Source organism: Podarcis erhardii (genome assembly GCF_964252035.2).
Source record: "Podarcis erhardii genome assembly, chromosome: 14".
Lineage (NCBI taxonomy): Eukaryota > Metazoa > Chordata > Lepidosauria > Squamata > Lacertidae > Podarcis > Podarcis erhardii.
Window position 1 is genome coordinate 38,847,831 of NC_138503.1, and position 26,732 is coordinate 38,874,562.

At 40.8% G+C, this 26,732-nt stretch overlaps 1 protein-coding gene across 7 annotated transcripts in view; it reads left to right on the plus strand.

Annotated features, from left to right (window-relative positions):
- The window catches only part of MRTFB (myocardin related transcription factor B), a 99,491-nt gene that overhangs the window by 63,550 nt on the left and 9,209 nt on the right, over positions 1–26,732 (plus strand). For all 7 annotated transcript variants that reach the window (XM_081839569.1, XM_081839573.1, XM_081839572.1 and 4 more), the window contains 8 exons: positions 9,690–9,755; positions 12,793–12,848; positions 14,058–14,133; positions 14,647–14,808; positions 17,072–17,250; positions 20,959–21,102; positions 24,722–24,969; positions 26,568–26,721. In XM_081839569.1, coding sequence (XP_081695695.1) covers positions 9,690–9,755; positions 12,793–12,848; positions 14,058–14,133; positions 14,647–14,808; positions 17,072–17,250; positions 20,959–21,102; positions 24,722–24,969; positions 26,568–26,721 — 1,085 coding nt within the window. The remainder of the gene's footprint in view (positions 1–9,689; positions 9,756–12,792; positions 12,849–14,057; positions 14,134–14,646; positions 14,809–17,071; positions 17,251–20,958; positions 21,103–24,721; positions 24,970–26,567; positions 26,722–26,732) is intronic.

The window sequence follows — 26,732 nt, forward strand, 5'->3', positions numbered from 1 at the left end:
ATTAGAATTTGAATCACATCTAAATAAAGCTTGTTTTGGGAAGCCTTGGTACAGATAACACTATAAGGATAGAAAATACCATTTTTCTTTGATTGCCACAAGTATGAATCCTTGCATCAGGTGGCATCATCAGATCACTCTCTAGTCCATATGGCTTATTATGTATGATAAAATAATAAACTCTTAGTAGCAAAGTTTTAACTTTGGTCACCTCGGATCTTTGGGATGTCCTTTCTAGCAAGATCAGAAACTATTGATGGCAACTTTGCAGAGGTGTCACATAGAGTAATGTGTAAGTGAATGAGACATTTGTGAAATCCCCATTGCAGTGTGAACTGAATGGTAGTTTGGTCTTGGGCAAGCTCCCATTTTTCTGCCAATCAATACATTTATGTGAGTTGTGGCAGTCTTGTCGAATAAAAACATAAGAGCACAAAGAGCTACTACTGCGTAGTGCTGTAAACATCTACTCAGAAGTAAGTCTTATTTTCATGGGACTTACTCCCAGGTAAGTGTGTGTGGAACTGCAGCAAGTTAAACAAGCACTAGCTCTCTCTATTTTTTTTTTTTAACAGCTGATCTCCATGACATACCACAAACTGTTTTCCAGAGTACTCAACTATTTAAAAACAGAGTGCCATGGGGTTGGCTGGGGGTGCTGTTTGAGAAGAACAAGTTGAGAAATTGGAATTGTGGGATCATGGTATAATTCACATTGTAAAGGTACAGGTAAAGGGACTACTGACTGTTAAGTCCAGTCGCAGATGACTCTGGGGTTGTGGCGCTCATCTTGCTTTACTGGCTGAGGGAGCTGGCGTACAGCTTCTGGGTCATGTGGCCAGCATGACTAAGCTGCTTCTGGCGAACCAGAGCAGCGCATGGAAACACTGTTTACCTTCCCGCTGGAGCGGTACCTATTTATCTACTTGCACTTTGACGTGCTTTTGAACTGCTAGGTTGGCAAGAGCTGGGACAGAGCAACGGTGAGGATTCGAACCGCCGACCTTCTGATCGGCAAGCCCTAAGCTCTGTGGTTTAGACCACAGTGCCACCCACATCCCATCAATTCACATTGTAGCATAGGTAAAACTCAGATAAGAAACAAACAAAATATGGCAGATATCCATGCAAATGTAAAAGTACCAACTATAGGCCTAAAACCTAGTAATTCACCTTGTATTCTTGATTAATTTATTACAAATATTTATATCCCAGTTTTCTGGTTCAAAAGTGAACCACTGAGGTGACTAACACAAGCAGACGTTTAATACCACACAAAAGAGAGAGAGATTAAAAAGCTAACTGATGAGCAGCACACAAGCACACATTCCATAATCCTGGTGGACATTTTATTAGATTTTAATAGAACCTTGTGACAAACCACCTGGAATAATGACAGTGCTTGTATTTTAAAAGTATGAGATTATAACAACATCAGAGCTCTTTGAGCAATTTGAAATAATTAAAAAGGCAAACAATTTGCTCTCTAATTTATTATGAAAAAGGTTGCTCGACTGTGTGTATACACACACACACACACACACACACACAAATATACTTGGCAACATTTCAGTTTGACTCATTTTATTTGGGGAATGGCTCTTATTATATTGTTTGGGGTATAGTTCCCACTCTGGAGCCTTCACATTGGAACCTTGGCTTGCACTGCATTTCTGGCAATGGCAAATGCATTGTTAATCCCCATAACTAATAGCATTTCTGCTCGTCTCATGTCGCTTTTGGCAGCAGGCTTTTTAAAGTGCTAGTCTTTCTGATAGACTCAAGGCATTAGATGTGTTTATACTACCCTGAGCCCATGCTGCATTATAAAATGAGCACCAGCATCTTCTGGCATGTCCATTGCAGTAAGCAGGTATACTTCACAACAGGACACTAGATAAAAATGTTTGGCACTGCAACACAATTGAATTGCTCAATGTGCTGTTAACTGAAAAAAAATATTTTTGAAATGTTATTCTAAAAGATGAGCTACAGTTTAGTATTAATTTGTTTTCATTGGTAAGTTTCATCTGTTGCTCTCCACATGGAGGAACAAGTCTTCAAAAGTTAAGAGACAGGCTTAGCTCAAGTATTTGTTGTTTTAAACATGCTATAAAAGCATATGTTACTAAAGGTGTATATAAAAAGTTTTTAAAGTGATCTGGGGATTCCTTGCCCTTCATGTCCAGTAACTACTTGACCCTACTTAGAGATTTTAGCTTGTAAGTGTAGAGATAACCAAAAAGACTTTCCTGTGTAATCCATTTCTCCTCTCTCTCTTTCTCTTCTCACAGTGACTTAATGTTCATACCAGTGAAAGAACTGAACACTCTAATTTAGAATGTTCTGAGATGGTATCTGAAGTATTCTTCACAAAATGATCAAAGGCTAATTTTACTCTTCTGTCCAGACCTCACAGATTCCCTGCAGTTATGACTGAAAAGAAAGGCTGCACATTTACACTTCAGTGTTACAGCTGCGTGGAGTGGTTAACCAGCATCTTATTAGGCCAATGTTTGCTGCAGATAAGAAAAGATTATACCCATGACTTAAGTCAGAAAATAAATAAATAAATAAATTTCAACAAATTTGACCATACTTGTGTATAACTGAATGTGGCAGCAAACTTTTACCCTCAGATACTGGTTGTTGTTGTTTAGTCGTTTAGTTGTGTCCAACTCTTTGTGACCCCACAGACCAGAGCACGCCAGGCTCTGTGATCTCATCTAATAGCCTTGCTATAGATACTGAAAAGATGGAAGGGGTGAGAGAATACAGTGGTGCCTCGCAAGACAAAATTAATCCATTCCGTGAGGCTCTTCGTATAGCGTTTTTTTCGTCTTGCGAAGCAAGCCCATTGACAGCTTAGCGGATTAGTGCTATTAGCGGTTTAGCGGCTTTTAGCGGATCAGCTGATAAGCGGCTTATCAGCGGATCAGCTGATAAGCGGCTTAGGGTGTAGGAAAAGGGGGAAAAAAGGGAAAAACCCCCGCAGGAACTCGCAAGACATTTTCGTCTTGCGAAGCAAGCCCATAGGGAAATTCGTTTTGCGACGCACCTCCAAAACGGAAAACCCTTTCGTCTAGCGAGTTTTCCGTCTTGCGAGGTGTTCATCTTGCAGGGCACCACTGTAGATAGCGACCCATATTTTGTTGGTTCAGATGTGTGATTACACAAGGCAAAAGTCATGAACTAGAAATAATTAACTATGTGCTCTTTCCAGTCATGGAGAATTAGAGTTGCTTTTTTCTAAGTTCTCTATTCTGAGTGTGCTGCGCAATTTATAATCCTAGTGCTCTAGATTTATTAGGATCAGAATTACAAATAGGGGCATGCAAACAAGTTCCTTTATTTTGGTTAGTAGAGACAGTGTTGAGGCAGTGTGCAGTGCATTACATGGAACATTGCACTGCAGAATATGGCCTAGTTGCACACCACTCTAAGCCAAAATTGAATCACAGGTTATTGAACAAATAAGTCAGTGTATCAGTTGATTGCATCGTGGCTTGTTTGTTTGTGGGGTGGGGGTAAGTTGTTGGGTCAGGTTAGCCATATTGATTTGTATGCTGTTGAGGGGGGAATAGGTAATTGTCCTGTTGTGGTGTGTAGGTGATGAAGGGGAGCCATAAGGAGGAGAGGACTTAACCACAATCCAGAGTTGGGGCAACATGCTAAGCCAAACCTTGATTTAGCTGCTGTGCTGGATTTAGCTAGAAAGATTTGGGAGGAGCAAAACAGCTGCAGTCTCTCCCTGGTAGCTCACACATTTGACTAATCCATAGTTTGACTTAGCATTGTGTGTGAATGTAGCACTTTTTGGAGGACAGGGGTCTTTTCTAGAATAATAGAATGCAGTGGCGTAGCATGGGTTGTCAGCACCCGGGGCAAGGCAAGTAATTTGCGCCCCCTAACCCGTGGATTTGCGCCCCCTAACCCGTGGATTTGCCCTAATCCCAGATGTTGCGCCCGGTGCGGCCGGCCCCCCCTGCACCCCCCACGCTACGCCACTGATAGAATGGCATTGTTTTCTAGGTTTGTTATACACACACTTATTTTTGGTGCCTGCTAAAACATATTTGTTTAGACAAGCCTACACAGTTATCTAGAATGGTGATATATTGTTTAGCTTATTGCCTATTTTTTGAATGTTTTAAATAGTTGTTTCAATTATTTTTAAACAATAATTTTATTTTTTTATTCTCTTTGTAAACCTCTTTAAGGATTTTTTTAAAAAAATAATCAAGCGATATATAAATTTTATGAAATAAATATGGAACCAACAGAATTCATATTTTAGACTAGTAACTTATTTATATATTGATATCATACTGAAAATCATGTTTTTTGGGGGGAAAAACACTTTGCACATTGAAAGTGTTTGTCATTCAAAAACAAACAGTGTCCTAAAATTACAGTATTGAGTTTCTTTTGACCATCTGGTAACTACTTTTGTTTTGTTTCCATTTAAAAAAAAGTAGAATGGAAACTTCACATCCTAAACATACATTCATAAGCTATCAAGAAAAAACAGGAGAATGCAATGTAGTTTATTATACAGTGGTGCCTCGCAAGACGAAATTAATTCGTTCCGCAAGTCTCTTCGTCTTGCGAGTTTTTCGTCTTGCGATGCACGGTTTTCCATAGGAATGCATTGAAAATCAATTAATGCGTTCCTATGGAAACCGCCTTCCCCCGACCTCTTCTGGCGGGCGGCATTTTAAAATCGCCCAGGACAGCGGAGGACTTCTCCGCTGTCCGGGCGATTTAAAAGCCCCTGGGAAGGCAAGCAGGGGGGACAAAGACTTTTGCCCCCCGCCTGCCTTCAGAAGAGGTCCAGGACAGGCTTCGCGGACCTCTCCGCAAGCAGCGGGAGCGCTCCTTGCGGAGAGTTGCCAGCGCGTCCAGGCTTCGCGGCCCCGCCGCCCGGCTTCGGGACATCGTTCCGATGCCAGGCGGCGGGGGGAGGCTTTCTCGCCCCGCCGCCCGGCATCGGGACGATGCCCCGAAGCCGGGCGGCGGGGGGAGGCGTTCCTGCCCCGAAGCCGGGCGACGGGGGGAGGCATTCCTGCCCCGAAGCCGGGCGGCGGGGGGGAGGCGTTCCTGCCCCGAAGCCGGGCGGCGGGGGGAGGCTTTCCCGCCCCGAAGCCGGGCGGCGGGGGGAGGCGTTCCCGCCCCGCCGCTCGGCTTCGGGACATCGTTCCGATGCCGGGCGGCGGGGGGAGACTTTCCCGCCCCGCCGCTCGGCTTCGGGACATCGTTCCGATGCCGGGCGGTGGGGGGAGGCGTTCCCGCCTCGCCGCCCGGCATCGGGGCATCCTTCCGAAGCCCGGCGGCGGGAGGAGGTGTCCCCGCCCTGCCGCCAGGCTTCGGAGGAGGTCCGAGGACAGCGGGAAAGACGAGCTGTGCTTCCCCACTGTCCCGGAGATTTCCCTATGGGCTGTCGTCTTGCGAAGCAAGCCCATAGGGAAATTCGTCTTGCGAAGCGCCTCCAAAACGGAAAACCCTTTCGTCTAGCGGGTTTTCCGTCTTGCGAGGCGTTCGTCTTGCGGGGCACCACTGTATATATTTCCTATGTTAAATCCCTTTTCAAAAAGACTTTATTTGAAGAGAGGATGTATAGATGCTTAAATTAATTGTTTGCTTAGATTCCCTTTTCTTATCTCATATCAAGTCTCAAGGAGAAGTATTAAGATGTAATCTTTTTGTTTTGACAACTAACTTTAAAAAACACACACCAAGATCTACGGAACCAATTTATTTTTGGCTTGCGATTCTTGGACTAGGAACTAAGACCTATTGATATCCTTGCAGTCTAAAAGTTTGTAACTGCCTCCCACAATGTGGTATCTGGCAGATGTTTTGGACTACAGGTCCCATCAGCCACAGGCAGTGTGGACATTGGTCTAGGTCAGGGGTAGGCAACCTAAGGCCCGGGAGCCGGATGCGGCCCAATCGCCTTCTCAATCCGGCCTGGAATCAGCGTGTTTTTACATGAGTAGAATGTGTCCTTTTATTTAAAATGCATTTCTGGGTTATTTGTGGAGCCTGCCTGGTGTTTTTACATGAGCTGAATATGTGCTTTTATTTAAAATGCATCTCTGGGTTATTTGTGGGGCATAGGAATTCGTTCATCCCCCCCCCCCCCCAAATATAGTCTGGCCCACCACATGGTCTGAGGGACGGTGGACCGGCCCACAGTTGAAAAAGGTTTCCGACCCCTGGCCTAGGTCCTAGGATGATGGGGTGTTGTAGTCCAACAACATCTGGAAGGCACCTTGTTGGGGAAGGCTGATTTACAGGATCAGGTCCACTATGGCTAAGTTACTGATTTAAACCAGCCTGTAAATGTGTTGGTAGTGTCATTTGATTGCTGAGTGGAAATTTAAAAAGCAAGCAAGGTTGCTGTGGCCCTGAAGGTGTGACCTAATTTTCAAAACAGAGAAACAGTCTTTTTCCTAAAACTCTGTGAGAGAAACTTATTGGCCTTTTGCCACACACATGGCATTTTATATGTGACATACACACAACTGTGGAGTTGTGATAACTGAGGAAGCCTGTAATGAGTTATGCCAACTCAGAAATATAAGAATTGAATAAGTAGGTGGAGAGTCAGTCATTCAGTTTGGACCAAAAGCAGATGTAAAAATACCCCCATTAAAAATGGATAACCAGAAACCTTACAATAGATCTTTAACCTCTGCATGATTCCCTGAGCACACAACAGAACATGTCAAATTTCCAGTGATAGTTCTTTAATAACAAATAACAAATATATAGTGGGTTGGATTGAATAATACCTTTTGCTGAGCCATGCATATGCATAGTAGAATGTGAAAATACATTTTTTTTTTTGCCTACCCAGTCAGCCTTCCCTGCTTATGGGCATTCATGCAGGAGCATAGCATTTGAGTAGGGCCACTGTGTGTAAAAACCAGTCTGCACAATCCTGCACATGGATGATTCCTGGATTTGATCTGGGGTAGAACTCCGGTTGGTGGAAGGGATTCAGGTCGGAGCGAAACAATACAAATTGAAAGCTTTTGCAGATGACCTAGTTTTGACTCTGCAGGAGCCAGAATCTAGTACGAAAAGAGTATTACAACTGATACAGGATTTTGGTCGGGTGGCAGGATTTAAATTAAATAAACAGAAAACTAAAGTGTTGGGGAAAAATTTGACAGATACAGAGTCGGAAAGGTTTCAGAGAGAAACAGAACTAACTATGGTTAAAAAAGTAAAATACCTAGGGGTAAACATAACAGCAAAAAACCTGAGTCTATTTAAGGACAATTATGAAAAATGTTGGTCTGAAATTAAGAGAGACTTGGATAGTTGGACAAAATTGAAGCTTTCTTTGTTAGGCCGAATTGCTGCTATTAAGATGAATGTATTGCCAAAAATGTTGTTTTTGTTTCAAACATTACAGATTGTGGACAAAACGGAGTGCTTCCGGAAGTGGCAGAAAGATATATCTAAATTTGTCTGGCAGGGCAAAAAGCCCAGAATTAAGTTTAAGATATTAACAGATGCGAAAGAAAGAGGTGGCTTTGCCCTGCCAGACTTAAAGTTGTACTATGAAGCCGCAGCTTTCTGTTGGCTAAAAGATTGGCTACTTCTCGAAGACACTGACGTGCTGGACTTGGAAGGTTTTAACAATGCTTTTGGTTGGCATGCATACTTATGGTATGACAAAGTTAAGATCAATAAGGCCTTTAAGAACCATATTGTCAGGAAAGCACTGTTCAATGTCTGGACGAAATATAAAGACTTATTGGAAAACAAAACTCCAAGGTGGCTCTCACCTCTGGAGGCTAAGGCCCTAAAAAGACCCAATATGGAGGCCAAATGGCCAAAATATTGGGAATTATTAGAAAAAGATGGAGACAATTGGAAATTGCAGAGTTTGGAGAAAATGAAGGATAAGGTGCGAGACTGGTTACATTATGCTCAGATTAAAGAAGTTTTTAAAAATGATAAAAAGTTAGGGTTCCAGGTGGAGAAATCGAAGTTAGAAACAGAATTGTTAGAACCCAAAACCAAGGTACTATCTAGAATGTATAACTTGCTGCTAAAATGGAACACACAAGACGAAATGGTTAAATCGGCTATGATAAAATGGGCACAGGATATTGGGCATAACATTATGTTCGAGGACTGGGAAAGGTTGTGGACCACTGGGTTGAACTTCACTGCATGTAATGCTCTGAAGGAAAATGTTATGAAAATGATATACAGATGGTACATGACCCCAGTTAAACTTGCCAAAATATACCATTCGTCTGACAATAAATGTTGGAAATGTAAAGAAAATGAAGGAACATTCTTCCACCTCTGGTGGACATGCCCTAAGGTGAAGGCCTTCTGGGAAATGATATATAATGAGCTGAAAAAGGTATTTAAGTATACCTTCACTAAGAAACCAGAGGCCTTCCTTCTGGGTATTGTCGGCCAGAAGGTGTTAAAGAAGGATCGAACATTTTTCATGTATGCAACAACGGCAGCAAGGATTCTCATCGCAAAAAATTGGAAAACTCAAGATTTACCCACACTGGAAGAGTGGCAGATGCAGCTGATGGACTATATGCAACTGGCCGAGATGACTGGCAGAATCCGAGACCTGGGAGAAGAAAAGATGGAGGAAGACTGGGAGAAATTCAAGATGTATCTACAAAAACATTGTAATTTGTTTGAATGTTAAGAAGGATGCTAGATTATAAAAAACTGGCCACCACTAAACTAGACTTAAATTTGATGATAAGTGAGACTAAAGAAAATATAAAAACTTTATTGGAAAAAGTGTTAAATTATATTGGAATGTGTGGACATGAGATTGTAAACAAGTTGATAATTTGTTTGGAAAAATTCTTTTTTTAATGATGTAAATGGGAGAGGGGGACGTGAGGGAGTCCAAAGAAGTGAAGAATTTGTTGTTATAAAAGTAAGATTGTTTGATGTGTGCATTTATATTTTAAAAAAACCTTAATAAATATTTTTTAAAAAAAAAAAAAATGATCTGGGGTAGAACTATGCTTTGGGATTATTCACACAGGACTTCATGCTAGTAGGTTCTAATTAAATGTTCCTGTATGGATGACTGAGGACATTGGAAAAGAGTAGGATAGGGAGTGAGATGATTGTGGTGGACTGGGGTAAAGTCTGATCCCAGCCCAATTTGTATTAAGTGTTAAAATCACTCCTTACACTTCATTTAAGTAATCCTTTCAACAGTCCTGACAGACTAGTGTTATAATCCCTGTATTGTAGATGCGGGGCTAAAAGAATAGTGCCGTCCCTTAAATCATTTAGTACGTTGGGTGAGATTTGATCTGGGGACTTCCCTGTACTAACAGCACCAGCTCCTAGGGAATTGATTGTAGATATGGACATTTACAAAGAGAAATCTTCTGCAGATAATTTGCCTAGTGTCTTGGCAATATTCCACTACCATCAAAACACAATGCAATATAATAATGCATGAGTTCAAGTTAAAATGCCTGTGCCACTCCACTGTGGAAAGGAGCATAACAAGGGGTCATAATGGAACATTAAGCTGTAGGGCTTAAGTCCGATTAATTTAGTGAGAATTATGTATTCCTCTAACTTTCTCTGGATTGCACCCATTGTACTTAGCTACTCGTAAAACTGCGTTCCTGATTGTCAAATAATTATTCCCTTTTTTCTGTTGCCAGTACTTCAGCTAAGGCTACAGCAAAGGCGGACAAGAGAACAGCTGGTGGATCAGGGAATCATGCCACGTAAGACTAATTTTATTTTTTGCAGCTTGTGCAGCACTGAATTCTCAGACTTCTTGCTGAAGACAAAAGGAAATAACCAATAACATTTATGCCCCCCAGAAAACAAAGGGATAATCAAAATTATGTGCTTTCACTGTCTTTTTCTTTCACACACACACACAAAATATTTCACCTTTGTGGAATTTGTCTACCATTTTTAAGTTTAGAAAAAAACTGGGAAAAATACAGATTTTTGTTTAAAACCAATACTATACTTCATTGAAGTATTATGGATTAATTAGAAATTCAATGAATAATAAAATGATTTATTGTCACGTGTCTCTGTAGTAGCTAATATTAGGATGTCTGTATGTCAATTTAGAATTACTGCTTCAGAAGCAACTAAAAAACCTTTATTGCTTGGAGATAGACTCTTTCTAAAACATGATTCAGTTGGTCAGAACCCAAAGATACCTTCCACATGAGAAAGCTGCGTAACACATGTGGAAGTTACGATGGAAAACCTAATCATGTGGAGCTGTGTGGGTTTTTGGTGTGAGAGGCTAAAACGAGGGGCTGGTTTTGTAAGGTTGTTGAGTGGCGGTTTGGGAAGAGGTGGCCCTAGGCAAGAGTCTGGGTTGCACTTTTTAGTAGACTGCTTGGGTCTGTTTCCACTGCACTTTCAATAAACCTTAAAGATATAAGCCTCTTAGGGTGTGTAGGAAACAGGCTTTTTGTGTGCATTTTTAAAAACATCATATGCACTTTGTTTGCTGCTAATTGTTTTATTTTAGCTTTGTGACAAATTTTGAGAGTGCTTGCTTTCCATGGAGTTTGTTCCTATTTATGTCTTCTTCTAAACTTTTCCTTCATTTGTGTGTTTGTGAATTGGATAGCTTATGTGTTTGGGTGGAGGAAGAGTTGGGTGAGGCGGGGGGGAAGAGATGCCCCAATCCGGATATTCAGTGGCAAAGTGGGATGCAGCACAGGTGGATGAAGAGAAGATAATAGCAAGCAGTTAATTGTGATCTGTGACCTTTTCTGTTCTACCAACCTGTCCTCCAGGCTGGTAGTGCTGTTGCTGTATGCCAGGTTGGTCATTGCCATTCCTTATTTACAATTTGATTTTGGGTGAAGGAGCTGACTTGGCATGCAGTACCATGATGTGAGTGTCTGTGGTAGGTGAGACAGATTTCACTCAGTTTGTCCCCATGGTACTTGGTACAATATCAGCGTAGGCTGGGTGGATGACACTTTGAGTGCAAGTGACATAAGTCTCATAACCAAGACAACTGATGATAAAGGCATGTAATCTAGCCCACCATGTGGTGTTGGTGATACCAGCAAAGAAAGCTTACTTCTGCCCCCATTGCATCCTCCAGTATTCATCCAGCAGAGTTTTCTGTGATGAATGAGTTAAGATCTTGCCCTGTGGAAATGGCTTGGAACCCTCAGAAGCCTGCTATGACAAGTTTGCAAGGCATTTTAGAGCAAAGTTATTTGATGCCATTGATAATACAGCTCTGTAGGAGGTGTTTAGATCCCCCTCAAGCCTGGATGTTTGGTATCAGTTTCAGATATCAGGGCCTGATGATGCAAAACAAGATACTTGAGGATACTTGAAGATGTCTATCACATGCAGGTTTAACCCTTGTCCAACTGGGGTATTGAATGAGCAAGCCCAGAGGGTATTTAATTCTTCATTGCAGGAGTAGGTAATGCCTTCTGCATTTGAGATGGCAGTAGTGCACCCTCTCCTCAAGAGATCTCCCTGGATTCTAGAGGTTTGCATCAAGTGCATCAAGCCAATGCAATTCTGGGCTGCATCAATAGGAGTATAGCATCTAGATCAAGGGAAGTAATAGTGCCACTGTATTCTGCTCTGGTCAGACCTCACCTGGAGTACTGTGTCCAGTTCTGGGCACCACAGTTCAAGAAGGACACTGACAAACTGGAACGTGTCCAGAGGAGGGCAACCAAAATGGTCAAAGGCCTGGAAACGATGCCTTATGAGGAACGGCTAAGGGAGCTGGGCATGTTTAGCCTGGAGAAGAGGAGGTTAAGGGGTGATATGATAGCCATGTTCAAATATATAAAAGGATGTCACATAGAGGAGGGAGAAAGGTTGTTTTCTGCTGCTCCAGAGAAGTGGACACGGAGCAATGGATCCAAACTACAAGAAAGAAGATTCCACCTAAACATTAGGAAGAACTTCCTGACAGTAAGAGCTGTTCGACAGTGGAATTTGCTGCCAAGGAGTGTGGTGGAGTCTCCTTCTTTGGAGGTCTTTAAGCAGAGGCTTGACAACCATATGTCAGGAGTGCTCTGATGGTGTTTCCTGCTTGGGAGGGGGTTGGACTCGATGGCCCCTGTGGTCTCTTCCAACTCTATGATTCTATGATTCTATGATTCTAAGTACCACCCAGCCCTTTCAACAAGATGCTTGAGAAGGTGGTGGCTGCTCAACTTCATATGCATGTGGAGGAAGCAGGCCAAATTATGCTGTTTGTGAACTCCTGAGTACAACCAATCCCTGGCGAAAGTGAAGTTGCCAGTCAGCTAATAAGTGCTAACTGTGAGTCCCTTTTGGCAGGGATGGGGAAAGAGTAATGCAAGGGAAAGGGGAGAATAATGAGAGTGCATGAACATTATTTTTGTTGATGTAAGGCAGACACCTGAACCAACCTATTATTCTCCATACACATATATTTGGTTTCTGTTTGCCGTTTCTACACAATTTTCACCTCATGCTCTAATACTTACTGGTATATAGAGGGAAATTAATCCAAGCACCTCATTTTTCTGCTCATGGTCCTTTAGAACCCAGTCAATATTAATGATGTTCACTGAACTTATTGGTTGATGTAGGTTTTCTTATTACTAACGAAAGGCCCTTCATTATGACAGATGGGGGAGGGCAACAAAGAGGAGGCCATATACTGTGGATAGAGTACATTCAATGTTAGTTAGTAGAAACAAATATCAAGGAGTATAAAGTATCTGTCTTTACCAGTATGTTCTGATAGTTTCATGTCAGTCTTTTACTTCTCCATTGTAGCTTTGAAGAGCCCAGCTGCATTCCATGAGCAGATAAAGAGCTTGGAAAGAGCCAGGGTAAGGAATCAAGTTTAAACGTGTTGCTTCATTCTTCACATATATTTGCATTTGGAAAGGGTGAGATATGCAAGATATGTGAAACAAGATGAAACAAAACTAGATTATAATCTCTGGAACTAAATTTTGGGGTCATTTTTAATGAAATTTAAAGTCCTACAGTAACTAATACAAACAAGCCAAAAACAGGCAACAGTATGATTACTTATAATATCCTTCAGCCCTTTCCCCAGTCACCCTCATCTTCCACTGAATATAGATTTACAGTAGATAATCCCAGCCGAGATTCATTTTCTGCCCAAACAAACCACAATGATGTAAAGCCAAGGGTTGTTCTTGGCTTACGAATTGTGGTTTGTCTGGTAGAAGCAAACCCAGAGCACTGATTTGCATGTCACTCTAAGCCAAGGCTCATGATTTGTTACTCCTGCCCAACTAAATGAGCATTAGTACACTGCTCATTCACAGTAAGCCATGGTTTATGGTTTACCATGATAGGTGCCAGTGTGTTTCTTTGTAATGCAATATAGGACTCAATCTTAGAACAGCTTAAACTCAGTGCTGCTTAATGACATTTAGGGGGAAATGCTGACTTGTATTTCCTGTGGTAAGTGTTTTGCGTATTCACGTTTAATCTGCTCAATAGAAGTGGCCTTAAAAATGGGCAAACTGCACTATTGGGAAGTCATTATTGTATTTTAAAAAATCAAACAGTTCAAAAACACCATAAAGTCTGGTGGTTGTAACTGCTGACTTGCTAGGAATCCTAAATTAGATTTATACCACATTTTGTTCACTAGCGTCACTATGTAGAGGAATAGGTTTGAAATACGTCATCTACAAAGAGTAAATTTGTATGAGTTGGATCTTGGATTATAAAATGTGAAGGGGAGAAGTCTGCATTTTATCCCTTATTGTGTGAGTTGCCAAGAACCTGATGTTCTGTAGTATTCTCTAAATGATTTAATAATAAACATAAAACATAATCTTCCGATGTAAGGCAACATCTTGCAAAACATTCTCAGATGGTTACTTTTTTTCTGTGACCAAAGAATTTTAATAATTTCCTTCAATGACAGCCGTTCAGGACTGCAATAAAGACATGTACTCTGAAAGACATTTCCCAAAAATGTTTCCTTAAAGTGAACTGTTTTGGGTGAATTGCCAGTAAATGTGGTATATTTAATGTTCATGCATTTTTTCCTTCAGACTGAAAATTTTCTGAAGCACAAGATACGCAGTAGACCTGATAGATCAGAGTTGGTCAGAATGCACATTCTTGAAGGTGAGGACCCTGATGTCATATTTTCTGGCTGAACATTTTAAAACGCTCAATTTGGCTTCAGAACTTGAATATATTCCAAACCTTTAGACAAAGCCAATGGATCTCCCTTGAAAAACTAATTATAAATATGTGTTGATAAAATCTAATTTACTCGATTTATATATTTAGCATTCTTTGATTTAAGGTAAAGTGGATATTAGGGACATTAACTGTGAAGTGGTGTTTCTAGACCTCTTAATAAAGAATATTTATCTGCTTGTTTCAGAAATATATACTTTGATTTCTGCTTCAAACACAAATGTAGCTGCAAAGATTGTACAGTGCCAGAAATGCATAGCTTGTGGTGAACTGTGACAGCCATTTAAAATGGTCAGCAAACGCTCTCTAGAAATGCATGAATAATGTGATCTAGATGTTGAAAATATCATTGTAAAATTAAAATCAAAACCAATGTTCATAAAAAGGAGTTGGAAATTGTCTAGTTCTTTTTAAAATGTGTCCCCTTTCTTCCAGAGACCTTTGCGGAACCCTCTCTACAAGCAACTCAGATGAAACTGAAAAGAGCGCGGTTGGCAGATGATCTGAATGAAAAGATTGCTCAGAGGCCTGGTCCTATGGAACTTGTAGAAAAAAACATCCTTCCTGTAGACTCCAGTGTCAAAGAAGCAATTATAGGCAAGTAGGGAAGCTGTGACATCATAATCATAATCATTTATTATTTATACCCCGCCCACCTGGCTGGGTTTCCCCAGCAACTCTGGGCAGCTCCCAACCAAATATTAAAAACACAGTACAGCATTAAACATTAAAAACTTCCCGAAACAGGGCTGCCTTCAGATGTCTTTTAAAAGTAAGATAGTTGCTTTTTTCCTCGACATCTGGTGGGAGGATGTTCCACAGGGCAGGCGCCACTACCGAGAAGGCCCTCTGTCTGGTTCCCTGTAACCTCACTTCTCGCAGTGAGGGAACCGCCAGAAGGCCCTTGGCGCTGGACATGGGCCTATTGATGCAGAAAAGAATGAGAGGTGAAAACCTGAGCCTTAAAGGACCTTCCAAGTTATGAGGTTTTGAAAATATACATTTAAAAAGGTGCGTTTGTCTTTTGTTTTAGAAGAGCCAGATGGTTTCCCTCAAAATGCATTTTTAATCGTAATTTATTTATTTTAAATAATAATAATCAATTAAAAATAAAAATGTGTGCCCCACCCCCATTCCATTCCATTCTAACTATCCAACCTCTCAAAATTTTAACACCTCTTGCGATGGTTTGACCCTTTCCATTTTAACAGTACAAATTCTACAAATACCTCCCTCAAAATCATTTCTCCTGCATATTTCCCGTCTTAGCACATGTTAATTTATCATTAATAGCTATGGCTATCATAATTTATTTCTGTGAGTATAAATACCTGTGTTATGACTCACATATTTATTTATATGTTTGTTCTGCTGGTGGTGTGGTTGTCATCAGCGGAAATGCAAAGCATCTTATTTTTTTTGCAAAGGCGACGATTAATTGATAAAGATTTGTCTTTCAGCGTCATCTTCTTCCTTTGTGGGGGATTTTTTGTTCGCTTTTCTTTCTCTGTGTCCCTTACAGTTGGAGGTGCTGTATATCTGACACTCATTGGATAGTACCTATGATGTCATTAGTGAGGTCACTAGTGGCACAACTCCTTTCCATGATATCCAAGCCATTTTGTGTCCTTTAAAATTTTGAGAAGCATTTCTTACACCACCTCATTTTTAAAAAATACTAAATACTCTGCACTCCTCTCCAGATCTGAAACACATGTTTCCCTTATACTTTCCCCCCAAAAGCAAAACACATAGATGTAGTTATGTCCCACAGCAATGCCACCATTTGCCCCTTGTTCATTTTGTGGAACAGGATACTGACACCAGACCAGGGATTGTTCTATTTTAAAACTAATGGGGAAAATAGCAGTATATTAAAGGAATCCTAAGAGCATATTTAAATGTCTGTTTTGTGGAACTGTGGACCTGCAGTCAGTACATATTTGAGCCCCACATTCCACATACATATGTCATTCAGATTATGTCACACTCACACTTGCACTTGAAAGAAAATGAGCTTGCTTTTTCAAGGTACACATGACATTCTCCACTACCCTGATTTTTGAATCTTTCTTCAATATGATAATAAGTAAGCCAGTTACTGCCTTCAAGAGTACTGCTTTGTCCTCATCCTCAGCTACAGGAGAGGTTCCCCCCAACCCCGATTTTCCTAGAACACATTCATTTAATCAGGTTAGTCTTTCTTATTACCCTCTCAGTTTTGTTCCGCTTAATATTTAACTTACGGCATAAAGCATGTTTTGTTTTATGGAATAGTTGCACAGAATGTGCAGTGTAAATCAAATTTCTCAGTAGTAATTAGGAAAAAAATAGGAAAAAATGCAGCCAAACTAGACACAACAGGGCCATTGTTCCTGGCCTGCCCTGTTCTCTCATATAAAGGAGGAGGCGGAGGACATGGAAGAGGGGAGCCAAATGCCCCCATACCTTGCTTCTACACAGTTTGTTGCTCCAGGCACTTTCTTTATTTTCTTGACCTCAATACTGAGTCAGAAATGGAGAAGATTACCTGGAGAATACAGATTATCCTCATTAAAACATGGAACCAAGGAAAGTTTAGCACCTCTCTGCCATGCACTCTTGTACTATTAAAATCTCCAACCTGTTTTATGTGGAACTGGAGTAGACATATGATGAAAACAAGTGTCCAACGCTACTTTGTTTAGTTTGGCCCAAACTCACACAAAGAAGACCTTCATACAAGAAGGTCTGTTACTTGTGAAATGTCCATAGGTCTTCACAGAATGAGTGCTGGATACATGTCAAAAATAACAAGTATATTGTTTCTTCATTATCATGGCATTAAAAGGTGATTTCTCACCCCCCCCTTTCATTTTAGCGGTTGGTCAGGAGAACTATCCTCAAGGATTGGATGAATCCTTTGATGAAGACAGCAGTGATGCTTTATCTCCAGATCAGCCTGCTAGTCAGGAATCCCAGGGCTCGGCAGCATCCCCTGGTGAGCCCAAAACAAGGGAGGCACCATCTCCAGTCTTGCCAACCCCCGCTACTAATCAGGTAAAGTGTCTTGATTCCATGCCATAACCTTAGTTATTGTCATATTTTGCTGTTAACCAAGCATTCTTAAGATGTTCTTTCTCTCTTTGATAAATGTCTGTTGTGTTTTATGAAAACCCTGAAGTTTTGGTGGTTAGAAAATGTTCATTACTTCAAGCAAGTCTGTCCATTTTTGTTAGATGCATATGCTCAGCAGGTAGATATCAAACTCTGCTCTGAAAAGCGGTAGGAAGTCTTCCCTGTCGTTCTTCAATATGAGCTCCAAAATGCATAATAGTCAGGGATTTCTGTGTGAAGGAAAAACTCAGAATCCGTATATTTTCCATAAAACTTGCATATAGTGGCTTCCTTTGCATACTTTCTTTTTCCTCCCAAGCTTAATGAAGGGATTGCAGTGGGGAGGGAGTGTTAACTCTCTCCTCTTCAGCCATGACCAACCCCTTGAAATCTCTCCCTGCTGCAAATTGGCTTGGAAGAAGCCTTCTGTTGGCTTTAATAAAAGACTCCACCCCCCCCCCCCAGCTTGGTTATTGTATGTTGTGGTGGTAGGATATTTTTGGAGAGTGCAGCTGGGGAGCTCAAAAAGGTTCACCCTGTGATATCTTGATGTCTATAGATGAAAGTGCTGGATCTTTTTGATTCATCTAGAATAAATACACACAGCACTGTGGCCGGGAAACCTGTTAAATAAGTATCTGTTAACTTATCCACACATCACATAAAATGGCCATAGCATATTTATTTTTAGATGCAGTGTCTTTAAAATGTGACGTGGAAGATCATTTTGACTGGAAATGAATTCTCTTCTCCTTTTTACAGTTGTACTTGGGCTGAAATATCTCCCTTGTTATTATTATTACTCAGATTTGCTGGAAATCTCTGTCTGTGGTGTCATAGCTGTTTCTTCTCTCTTCATGGTCTGGATATTTAACATTTCTTCATATGTGCAATCAAATAGTTAGCCAAGAACATAAATTTCTTTTCGTTACCGTTACTACAAAAATAATTTAGATTCTTTTTCTTTTAAAAACTAAAAGCAGGATGAAAAAGTGATTGCACAACACAAGGTGTTCTTTGCTATCTTGCTCTTCCCAACTAGTTTTGAAGTAACATTTAAGAACACTTTTATTCATTTAGTTCCATTGAGAAACACTTGTAATTTAAAGTACAGTGGTGCTTCGCAAGATGAAAAGAATCCGTTCCGCGAGTCTCTTCGTCTAGCGGTTTTTTCGTCTTGCGAAGCAAGCCCGTTGACGGATTAGCGCTATTAGCGGTTTAGCGGCTTTTAGCAGCTTTTAGCGGCTTATCGGCTTATCGGATAAGCGGCTTAGCGGCTTAGAAAAAGGGGGGGAGGGAAAAAAAACCGCAGGAACTCGCAAGACATTTTCGTCTTGCGAAGCAAGCCCATAGGAAATTCGTTTTGCGAAGCACCTCCAAAACGGAAAACTCTTTTCATCTAGCGAGTTTTCCGTCTTGCGAGGCATTCGTCTTGCGGGGCACCACTGTATTTCAGTGCTGGAAATTGTAGGTTTTTCTTACAGAGGTTTTCTCTTGTGGTTAACAATTTTTGTGTAAAATTGCTAAATTCGATCTTTACCATGCTCCCTTGAGACCAGACCAGATATTACACAATAGATTCATGTAACTATGTATGAATGATTGGATTTTAATTACAAGCAATTGCAGATGGATGGCAGTTTAAATGGAGGAATTTTACAGAGAGGGGCTGCTTAGTTCTCTTCTACCCATTGGGGAAAAGATAGGGATATAGACAGCTTGGGACAGGGGTTGACTTTGAGCAGCAAAATAGCTTATAGGGGGAGGCACTGGGAAACTCTTGCACACATCTGCCTTATAGTGTCCAGTTTATCTTTACATGAGATATGAAGAATTTCATATCCTCTATCATTTGTATATGATTTAAGCAGTGTAATTACTTTTAAATATTTGAGCAAAGCAGCCTTGATCTAAATTTTTCCCTTACTGTTTTCTCCACATTTTACTCACACACACACGCACACACGAAATGCCCAGTGCTGTCCAGGAATTTGAAGACATTAATATATATTGTAATTTTTAAATGGATAGTGTAATTTGTGGGTTTGGGGGTTGTGTGTGCGCACACACACACACACACACACACACCCCAACTCAGGACTCCAACCTGACCTGGGAAAGAACCTGAACTGGCACTGAATAATAATAATAAAATGTTGGGGAGCTAATATTTAATTATGGTTAGTTTGGCCCACCATCTTGATTCAAAATGGTGCCTGGCATCCAAACATAGATGAAGACTGTTGATGATATTTCCAGAGGCATCCACATATGTCCAGGTTGATGCCATCCTGCCAAATTGGGCAGCAAAACCTTCAAAGCTATCCAGATTGGCACAGGTTAGAACTGTCACACCAAAATTTGTGAAGACCTGCCAAATGGTATGATGAAATTTTCAGAGGTATCAAAAGTAGTGGATCCAACCTATGCCAAAAAAGAGCAAAATCATGCCAGAGTGATGCCTTGATGTGCTATCTTGATTCAGAATGCTGTCCGGCATCGAAAGTTGTTGTTGTTTATCAAACTTGTCCTTCTCCCAGAGAAAAAACAAGCAAACATGGTTCCAAAATAGAGAGGACAATGATTCCCATTTTAAGTAATCCAAATCTTTATTATGTAACCAAAGGCCATCAGGACCAGGGCAAGAGCACAGTGGCTGCAGTTTTCACTCTGGGAACACATGTTTTCTCCTTTGCACTAAGTCATGGTTTGGCTTAGCAAATCAGATCTGTATATCCTTGCCTCTCTAACAGGAATTTTGTTCAGAATGCCTGCCAGCCAGCCAGCCATTCCCTCCTCCAGCAGGCCATTCCATCCCCCTCTCTTCTCCTGTTTTCATGTTTTCCCTTTTTCCAACTGATACTATGTCTGTGACTAATGAGCTTGCACAATCCTTATAGGGCTGGGTTTCTTTGGGTGGGTGGGGGTCAACTCCATCATCATGATCATCATCAAAATAATCATTATTTGTAGTTCTGCAAATAATGTTCTAGGGGTTTCCCCAAGCATTCTGATTCCCCCCTTTTTTCAATGATTTCATTTTGACTCCACTTCTATTGACAGACACTGCCTGAATGCACAAGAAGAAGAAATGACAAATTGTCATTAGTAACGTTCCAAATATTTGTTAAATGCACTTTTGTAGGCTTAATTTTTTGTTTAATTTTGCCAAATTAAAATGTAATTCATGCAGCCAGTATGCTTGCTGCTGGGAACATTGTTTTCAGCAGTCTAGTGCTTTGACCTAGAGAAAACTTGGCAGCAGTGGGATAGATTGGAGGAACCAGACGCTGAGTGTGGAGGGAAACCCTGGCCACACTCAACAAAATGTTCTCAACCTTTAGCGTGAATTTACTCTTTCTCACATCCTATTTCCAGTGACTTTTTCTGATAAATTTGGATACTTTCAGTAGCAAAAGGAAGACACAAACCTTTTAGGTGGGGGGGTGTTTAATTCTACTGGCGACCCTTGAGACATAAATGTAAGACTTTCCTTTGGTTGCTCTTCTTGAGAAATTTTGGAGAATTTTGTGGCTCTAGTTCTTTTGGGGAAATATGTGTGATGTAAATTCTTTTAGAAAAGCCAATGCCAATGTTGAAAAAATGTTTGGGCAGAAGTTACTCATTTTGTTTTGTTTTCTTTATTATCAGTATCCCACATTAACACCATCACTACCTGAATTTCTGAAGCCGCCTGTCACTGATCAGCACACTACACGCTCTGCAGCTAGTGCTTCTCTTACCCCAAATACCGTGTTGGCAACAAAACTCAGCAGTGGGCCAACACTAATAAAGGTACGAGAAAACAGTCGTGCTTGATTTGTTTGGCTTATTTACTCTATTAACAAAGAAAAATCTCACAACAGGAGAGGTGGGGAAAATTGCCAGATTCCTGTACTAGTATTATGGATCTTGCAAGACAGACATTTGAAAAATGAAACAGCATAAGTAAAGATAACTTTTTGTATAAGTACAGGTGCCACTGAAGCCATCACAGAAGAGCACAAATCATGGTCAAGTTGTTATTTGGCTGATATGTTAATAATAAGGACAACGTTTTTGCCAGAATCCAGTTCTATATGTTAAAGTAGAAGGTACTTCTGAAGGAAAATAAGTGATGTAAAAATGTATGCCATTTACAACATTCACTGAACAGTTATTTGTAGTTGGACTTAGGGTGCTGGTTTTTTTTTTTTTCAAGTGTTGTGTTCCCAACACTGCATTTTCTGAGATGATGTGGGAGAAAGGATGTTGGCAAGGGATGTTCAGCCTTCCTTGAAACACACACACATCTACGCACAAAGCCTTGCATTTCAGTGTCAATACAGATTTAGTTTTGCTATCTCCAAGGTTTATTATTATGCCAGCTGGATTAGTGGCCTTCAGAGGATTGCAGGCAAGGACAACCCTCTGCCAGTTTCTATAAAATTGTTTTATAAGGCATTTCCCTCAGTCAAATAGACCCAGTGGTGATGTCACCTATAAGCTAACCCAGCTTTTCCTGCAGTGGTTAGATTTTAAAGATCAAATATCACCTAAAGCTGTGTAATGCAACAGATCTTTGCCTTGTGAGGCAACTGTCCCTAAGAAGGGACAGGTAATTATTGGTGAGTAGGATAGTCAGATATGCCAATATTTGTGTCCTAACAAATACTAGCCAGTGCTGCCTCTGCATCACATTTCCACCAACACTTACTGCTCACCCCTAGTATTTAGGAAGCCACAGACTGGAAAGATCTAAGTTTGCTAGGGTTTGGAGAGTTTGCTTAGCAAAATAGTTAACAGCATGAGTTTAAGCGAACTGAACCTGCAAAGGGTATCTGAAAGATGCTACCAATATACACTGGCAGTTATTGAGGACAAGCCAGAACTTTGCATGGTTGTGAGCAGATGGAACTTGGTGCAGGGAATGTGTTGCATGTGTAATGGCAGTCCCCATTTTCTCCACTCCAAGTGCTAGTTCAGAAATGCAGATACGTAAGTTCAAATGTGTGTAGGAGCCTCTGTGGACATATGAAACATGTGGACATATGGTTTCAAATTTGGAAGACTTGGGGAGGGGACTTTTGGATATGGTTAGCATAAATAGGAGATTAGTGTTTTTGATTAGTGAATCTGTGCTATAGTTGTTTTTTAATTCTTGATTGAAGCCAAGTCAGTTTGTTGCAGTGGTTGTGAAGAATTTCCTTAATAAAGTTCCTGTAACTATAATACTGGACTGTGATCTGCCGTTTTTGTTTATAAACATGGCCTGCAGCTCAACAACAACAAAAAGTTGACTGTTACATTTGCTTTCTGTTCTCATTCATTCATGATTATTTGTTCCAAAGCTACAAATTATTACAGACTAGTAGGACAGTCTGCACATTCAAATTGCTAATTGATACATTTGAAGCATCCTTCAGATGCTCATGAAAACCAGCCAAGGTGATGCATCTCTATATAGTATAAGAAAGTGTCTAATTCTCTTTTAAAGCCAGCCACATTCATGGCCATCACCATTTGAGAGAGGGAGACCTATTTTCTCCAAATCATGCATAATATACATCTCTATCATAATGACCCCTTACTCACCTTTTCTTTCAACTAAGAAGTCCCAGATATTGGAACCTTTCCTCATAGGGAAGTTTCTCCACCCTCATTTTTATTGCCGTTTCTGAACTTTTTCTAGCTTTACTCTCTTACAGGATCTGTCATTGGTATCTACCGTATTTTTTGCTCTATAAGACTCACTTTTTCCCTCCTAAAAAGTAAGGGGAAATGTTTGTGCGTCTTATGGAGCCAATGCAGGCTGTGCAGCTATCCCAGAAGCCAGAACAGCAAGAGGGATTGCTGCTTTCACTGCGCAGCGATCCCTCTTGCTGTTCTGGCTTCTGAGATTCAGAATATTTTTTTTCTTGTTTTCCTCCTCCAAAAACTAGGTGAGTCTTGTACTCTGGTGCGTCTTATAGAGCGAAAAATATGGTAAATAGAAACAATGCAACAAGAGAATCACAGCAAATAATGCAAGAAAAGAAGCACAACTTGCACAATGACTGTTATGAACCCCTAAATCCCTTTGCCTATCCTTTTGCCTATCTATTGTGCTAAGGATGGAGAATCTGCCAACCTTTGGCTTCTGTTGCACTACAACTCCCACCACCCTAGCTAGCACAGCTAATGGCTGGGGATGATGGGAGTTACAGTTCTGCAACATCCAAAGGGGGACAGGCTTCCCACCCCTGCTCTGTACAGTTCTCTGAATTAGACAACCTTTAATGAAGTTACAACTTAGGTTGGAATTAACAGTACAGTTTCTCTTCTTGGTATATTTGGTAGAAACAAATGAACAAATTTGTAGTCGGTGCAGTTAATTCCTAAACATGCTGGGTAGATCACATTTGCCTGACAGAGAATATACAAGCACAGAATAGAATTGCCTTTTGTTTGCTAAAAGATAGTTGCACAGTCCAGAAGAGGAGACTGGCAGCCATCTGTACATAGCCATTACAGATGCAGAAGTGCATCTGAATAACCTCTTTGTTACCATTTTGATGTTCCATTGGGCTTCATTGAAGTGACTGCTTGCATCTTTTGATTTGTATGGGGAAACAGCTGCTTATCTTGGGCCACCAGTTAATACAGTGATTGGTTGCCAGAGACTAAAGCTGGATTGGAGCCAATGCCATTTGTCATCAATGTATAATAATTATTATTATTTGTTTATTAAATTTATATACCACCCTCCATCTAACGATCACAGGGTGGTTTACTGCTGATCTAACTGGTATAGAGAGAAGTTTTGGGGTGGAGGGGGCAGTGTCTTACCTCACAGGTAACCCACACAATTTGAAAGGTTAGTCATTTTATTTAGGACTCCTTCAGACATAATATGGTCCACCGCCTGCCAGCCAGATTTGACAGATGGGTGGGTCCACCCATTTATCAATAACCTGACATCATATGACATCTGGTATATTTGATCCCACTGGAAAGCAGTGGGACTTGTATTCAGTGCTGAATTTAAACAGTGCCAACTGTAAATCCCATTGCAAAGGAACCTTGGGGAGTGCATGCTAAGCCGACTTGCATTCAGTGTTGTTTAAATTCAACACTGAATGGACAAGCCAGCATCCTAGTGCTCACTGCTAAAATCGCTCCTGCTCCACTCCTCCTCCTCATTTTTATTTGGAGAGAAACAAATCACAAGTACTGGTTTTCATATAAACCTAAGCAAGCGCTCTTGGCTTCTTTGGATACAAAGAGCCATGAGCAAAAGGGAAATCACTATGTGTACTTTTTCAGAGTGACATCTTTGGGTTTAGCTGCACTGTTCTTACATGGCATTCTATTGCAAGGTGTAAAATAGCCCTTCCCTGAGCAGAAGGGAACCTTTGGCTCCAACTCATTGTTTATGTTGTCTGTCTATGAATAGCAACCCCACCCCAAGAACCCAAGTGACAAACCTCGGAGCAAGAAAAGCAAAGAGCCAAAGCCCAGAGTGAAGAAACTGAAATACCATCAGTACATCCCACCTGATCAGAAAGGTGAGAAGAATGAGCCACAGATGGACTCCAACTATGCTCGCTTGCTGCAAGAACAACAGCTTTTTTTGCAACTGCAGATCCTGAGCCAACAGCAGCAGCACTACAACTACCAGACGATTCTTCCTGCACCACTGAAGTATGTGAAGCTTTGTCAGTTTTCCCCCTTGTGTGGGAGAGGGGATGGTATTTAATAGGGAGACATATCAACTGCTATGCTTGCTTTGGTGTTTTGGGGCTTGCAGTCAGTTTTGGGGAGAGAGTAGGTTTCTGAACTACAGAAGAATTCTGTTGGAAACAAGGGAATTGAGGAACACAGGACTTGTCTTGCTTCTATTTCTTCTGAACGTTTTCGAAGCAAAGGAAAGCAAAGGCAGGGGTTGCCATCCTCTTTAAAAAACCACACACACATCACACTTGTTTCATCTGGTTAAAGAGAGAGAGAGAACATAAAGCCCAATCATATGATCTGCTATGCTAGGCAAAACTGGATGCATCAACAACCCCCAACCATAGCACATTGCAGCAATTCAGTCCAGGACAACAGTACTATTTACAGCCTTGCACATCAGATGTATATAGGATAGCAAAGGCAGGGTGGACACATGATGGTATAAAACAAAGTTCTGGTCACATAGGAACAGCTCCTTGATCTTCACCCCAAATGAGGTGCCAAATCCCGTTATCCAAACAAAGGACTAAACTAGATGGAGCATTAATTGTGTGTTTACAATAATGTGTGCTTTCTGCAATGTATGTAGCCGCCTTCAGACTATGGGGATGGGGGAGATTACTCTTTCTCTCTCTGCTACAGTGCAGATAAAAATTGCCTGTCGAAAGCTGCTGTCTGTGTTACAACCAAAAGGAGCTTCCACTGAAATGCGTATTGAACCTGTGAAGAGGCAGTGTTGTTGTTGTTGTTACCATGACAGGGGTAGAGGAGTTAAAATTATTTTCCCCATCTCCCACAGCACTGAGGCTGTTCAGTCTTTCCCATTGTTATTGTGAGAAAAAACTATGTATGCTAATTGCATGGGCACAATTAACATCAAATCTTGTTTAGTCCAGATGATGCTTCCGAAGTGTAGACTGTGACTGTTAATCTGGAGCTAGCACTGTTGCAGGCAACAGGCCTTTGTAGACACCCATAGAAATGGGGCTTCCAGCCCTTACCATCAGAGACAAAGGGCTGTCTGTCTCTTATGCACACAGTATTTCATATTAAACATGTATTGTATAAGTATGTATTAAATGCCACTGCAGGCATTCTCAAGGATAACTATTTTAGTGTCAAAAGATAGGCTTTCTGCTTTTCTGAGATATTTACTGAAGATATTATCCTGATAGAAACTGCTAGATTCCCCTTTTCTGGGAAGATCAAGGCCAATTTTCATGTACCATCCACTCCAAGAAATGTGAATTGTCTGGATCCACATTTCAGCTGAGCCAATGAGGAAGCAGTACAAAGTGCTTTACAAATTCTTACTTTATTTCAACACAAATTCCCTCCAGCATTTTTAAACAAAGGCCCTTTTGTTATGCTAACAGAATAAAATATATTTTAAAGTAACAAATGGTTTGGTCATTTTGCATTTCTAGTGGTATACTCTGACTTGTGCAGCATATATAAAATACTTCATAGTTAAGTGGAAAATCACTTCACATTCAAGGCAATGTATATTACAATGAGGTCATAGAGAAAATGGTTGAAAGCTTCAATTCCATTTTTTCTTAAAGGCCAGTGAGTGACAAACAGAGCAACACTGGGAATGTACCACTGAATACTTTGAGCAATAGCACATCTTCTGCAGCAGCCAGCACTCCGAGACAGAACAATAATATTTCCAACAGAAAACCTGGGCCCCTGCCTCCTAGCTTGGATGATTTAAAGGTAAAAAAAAA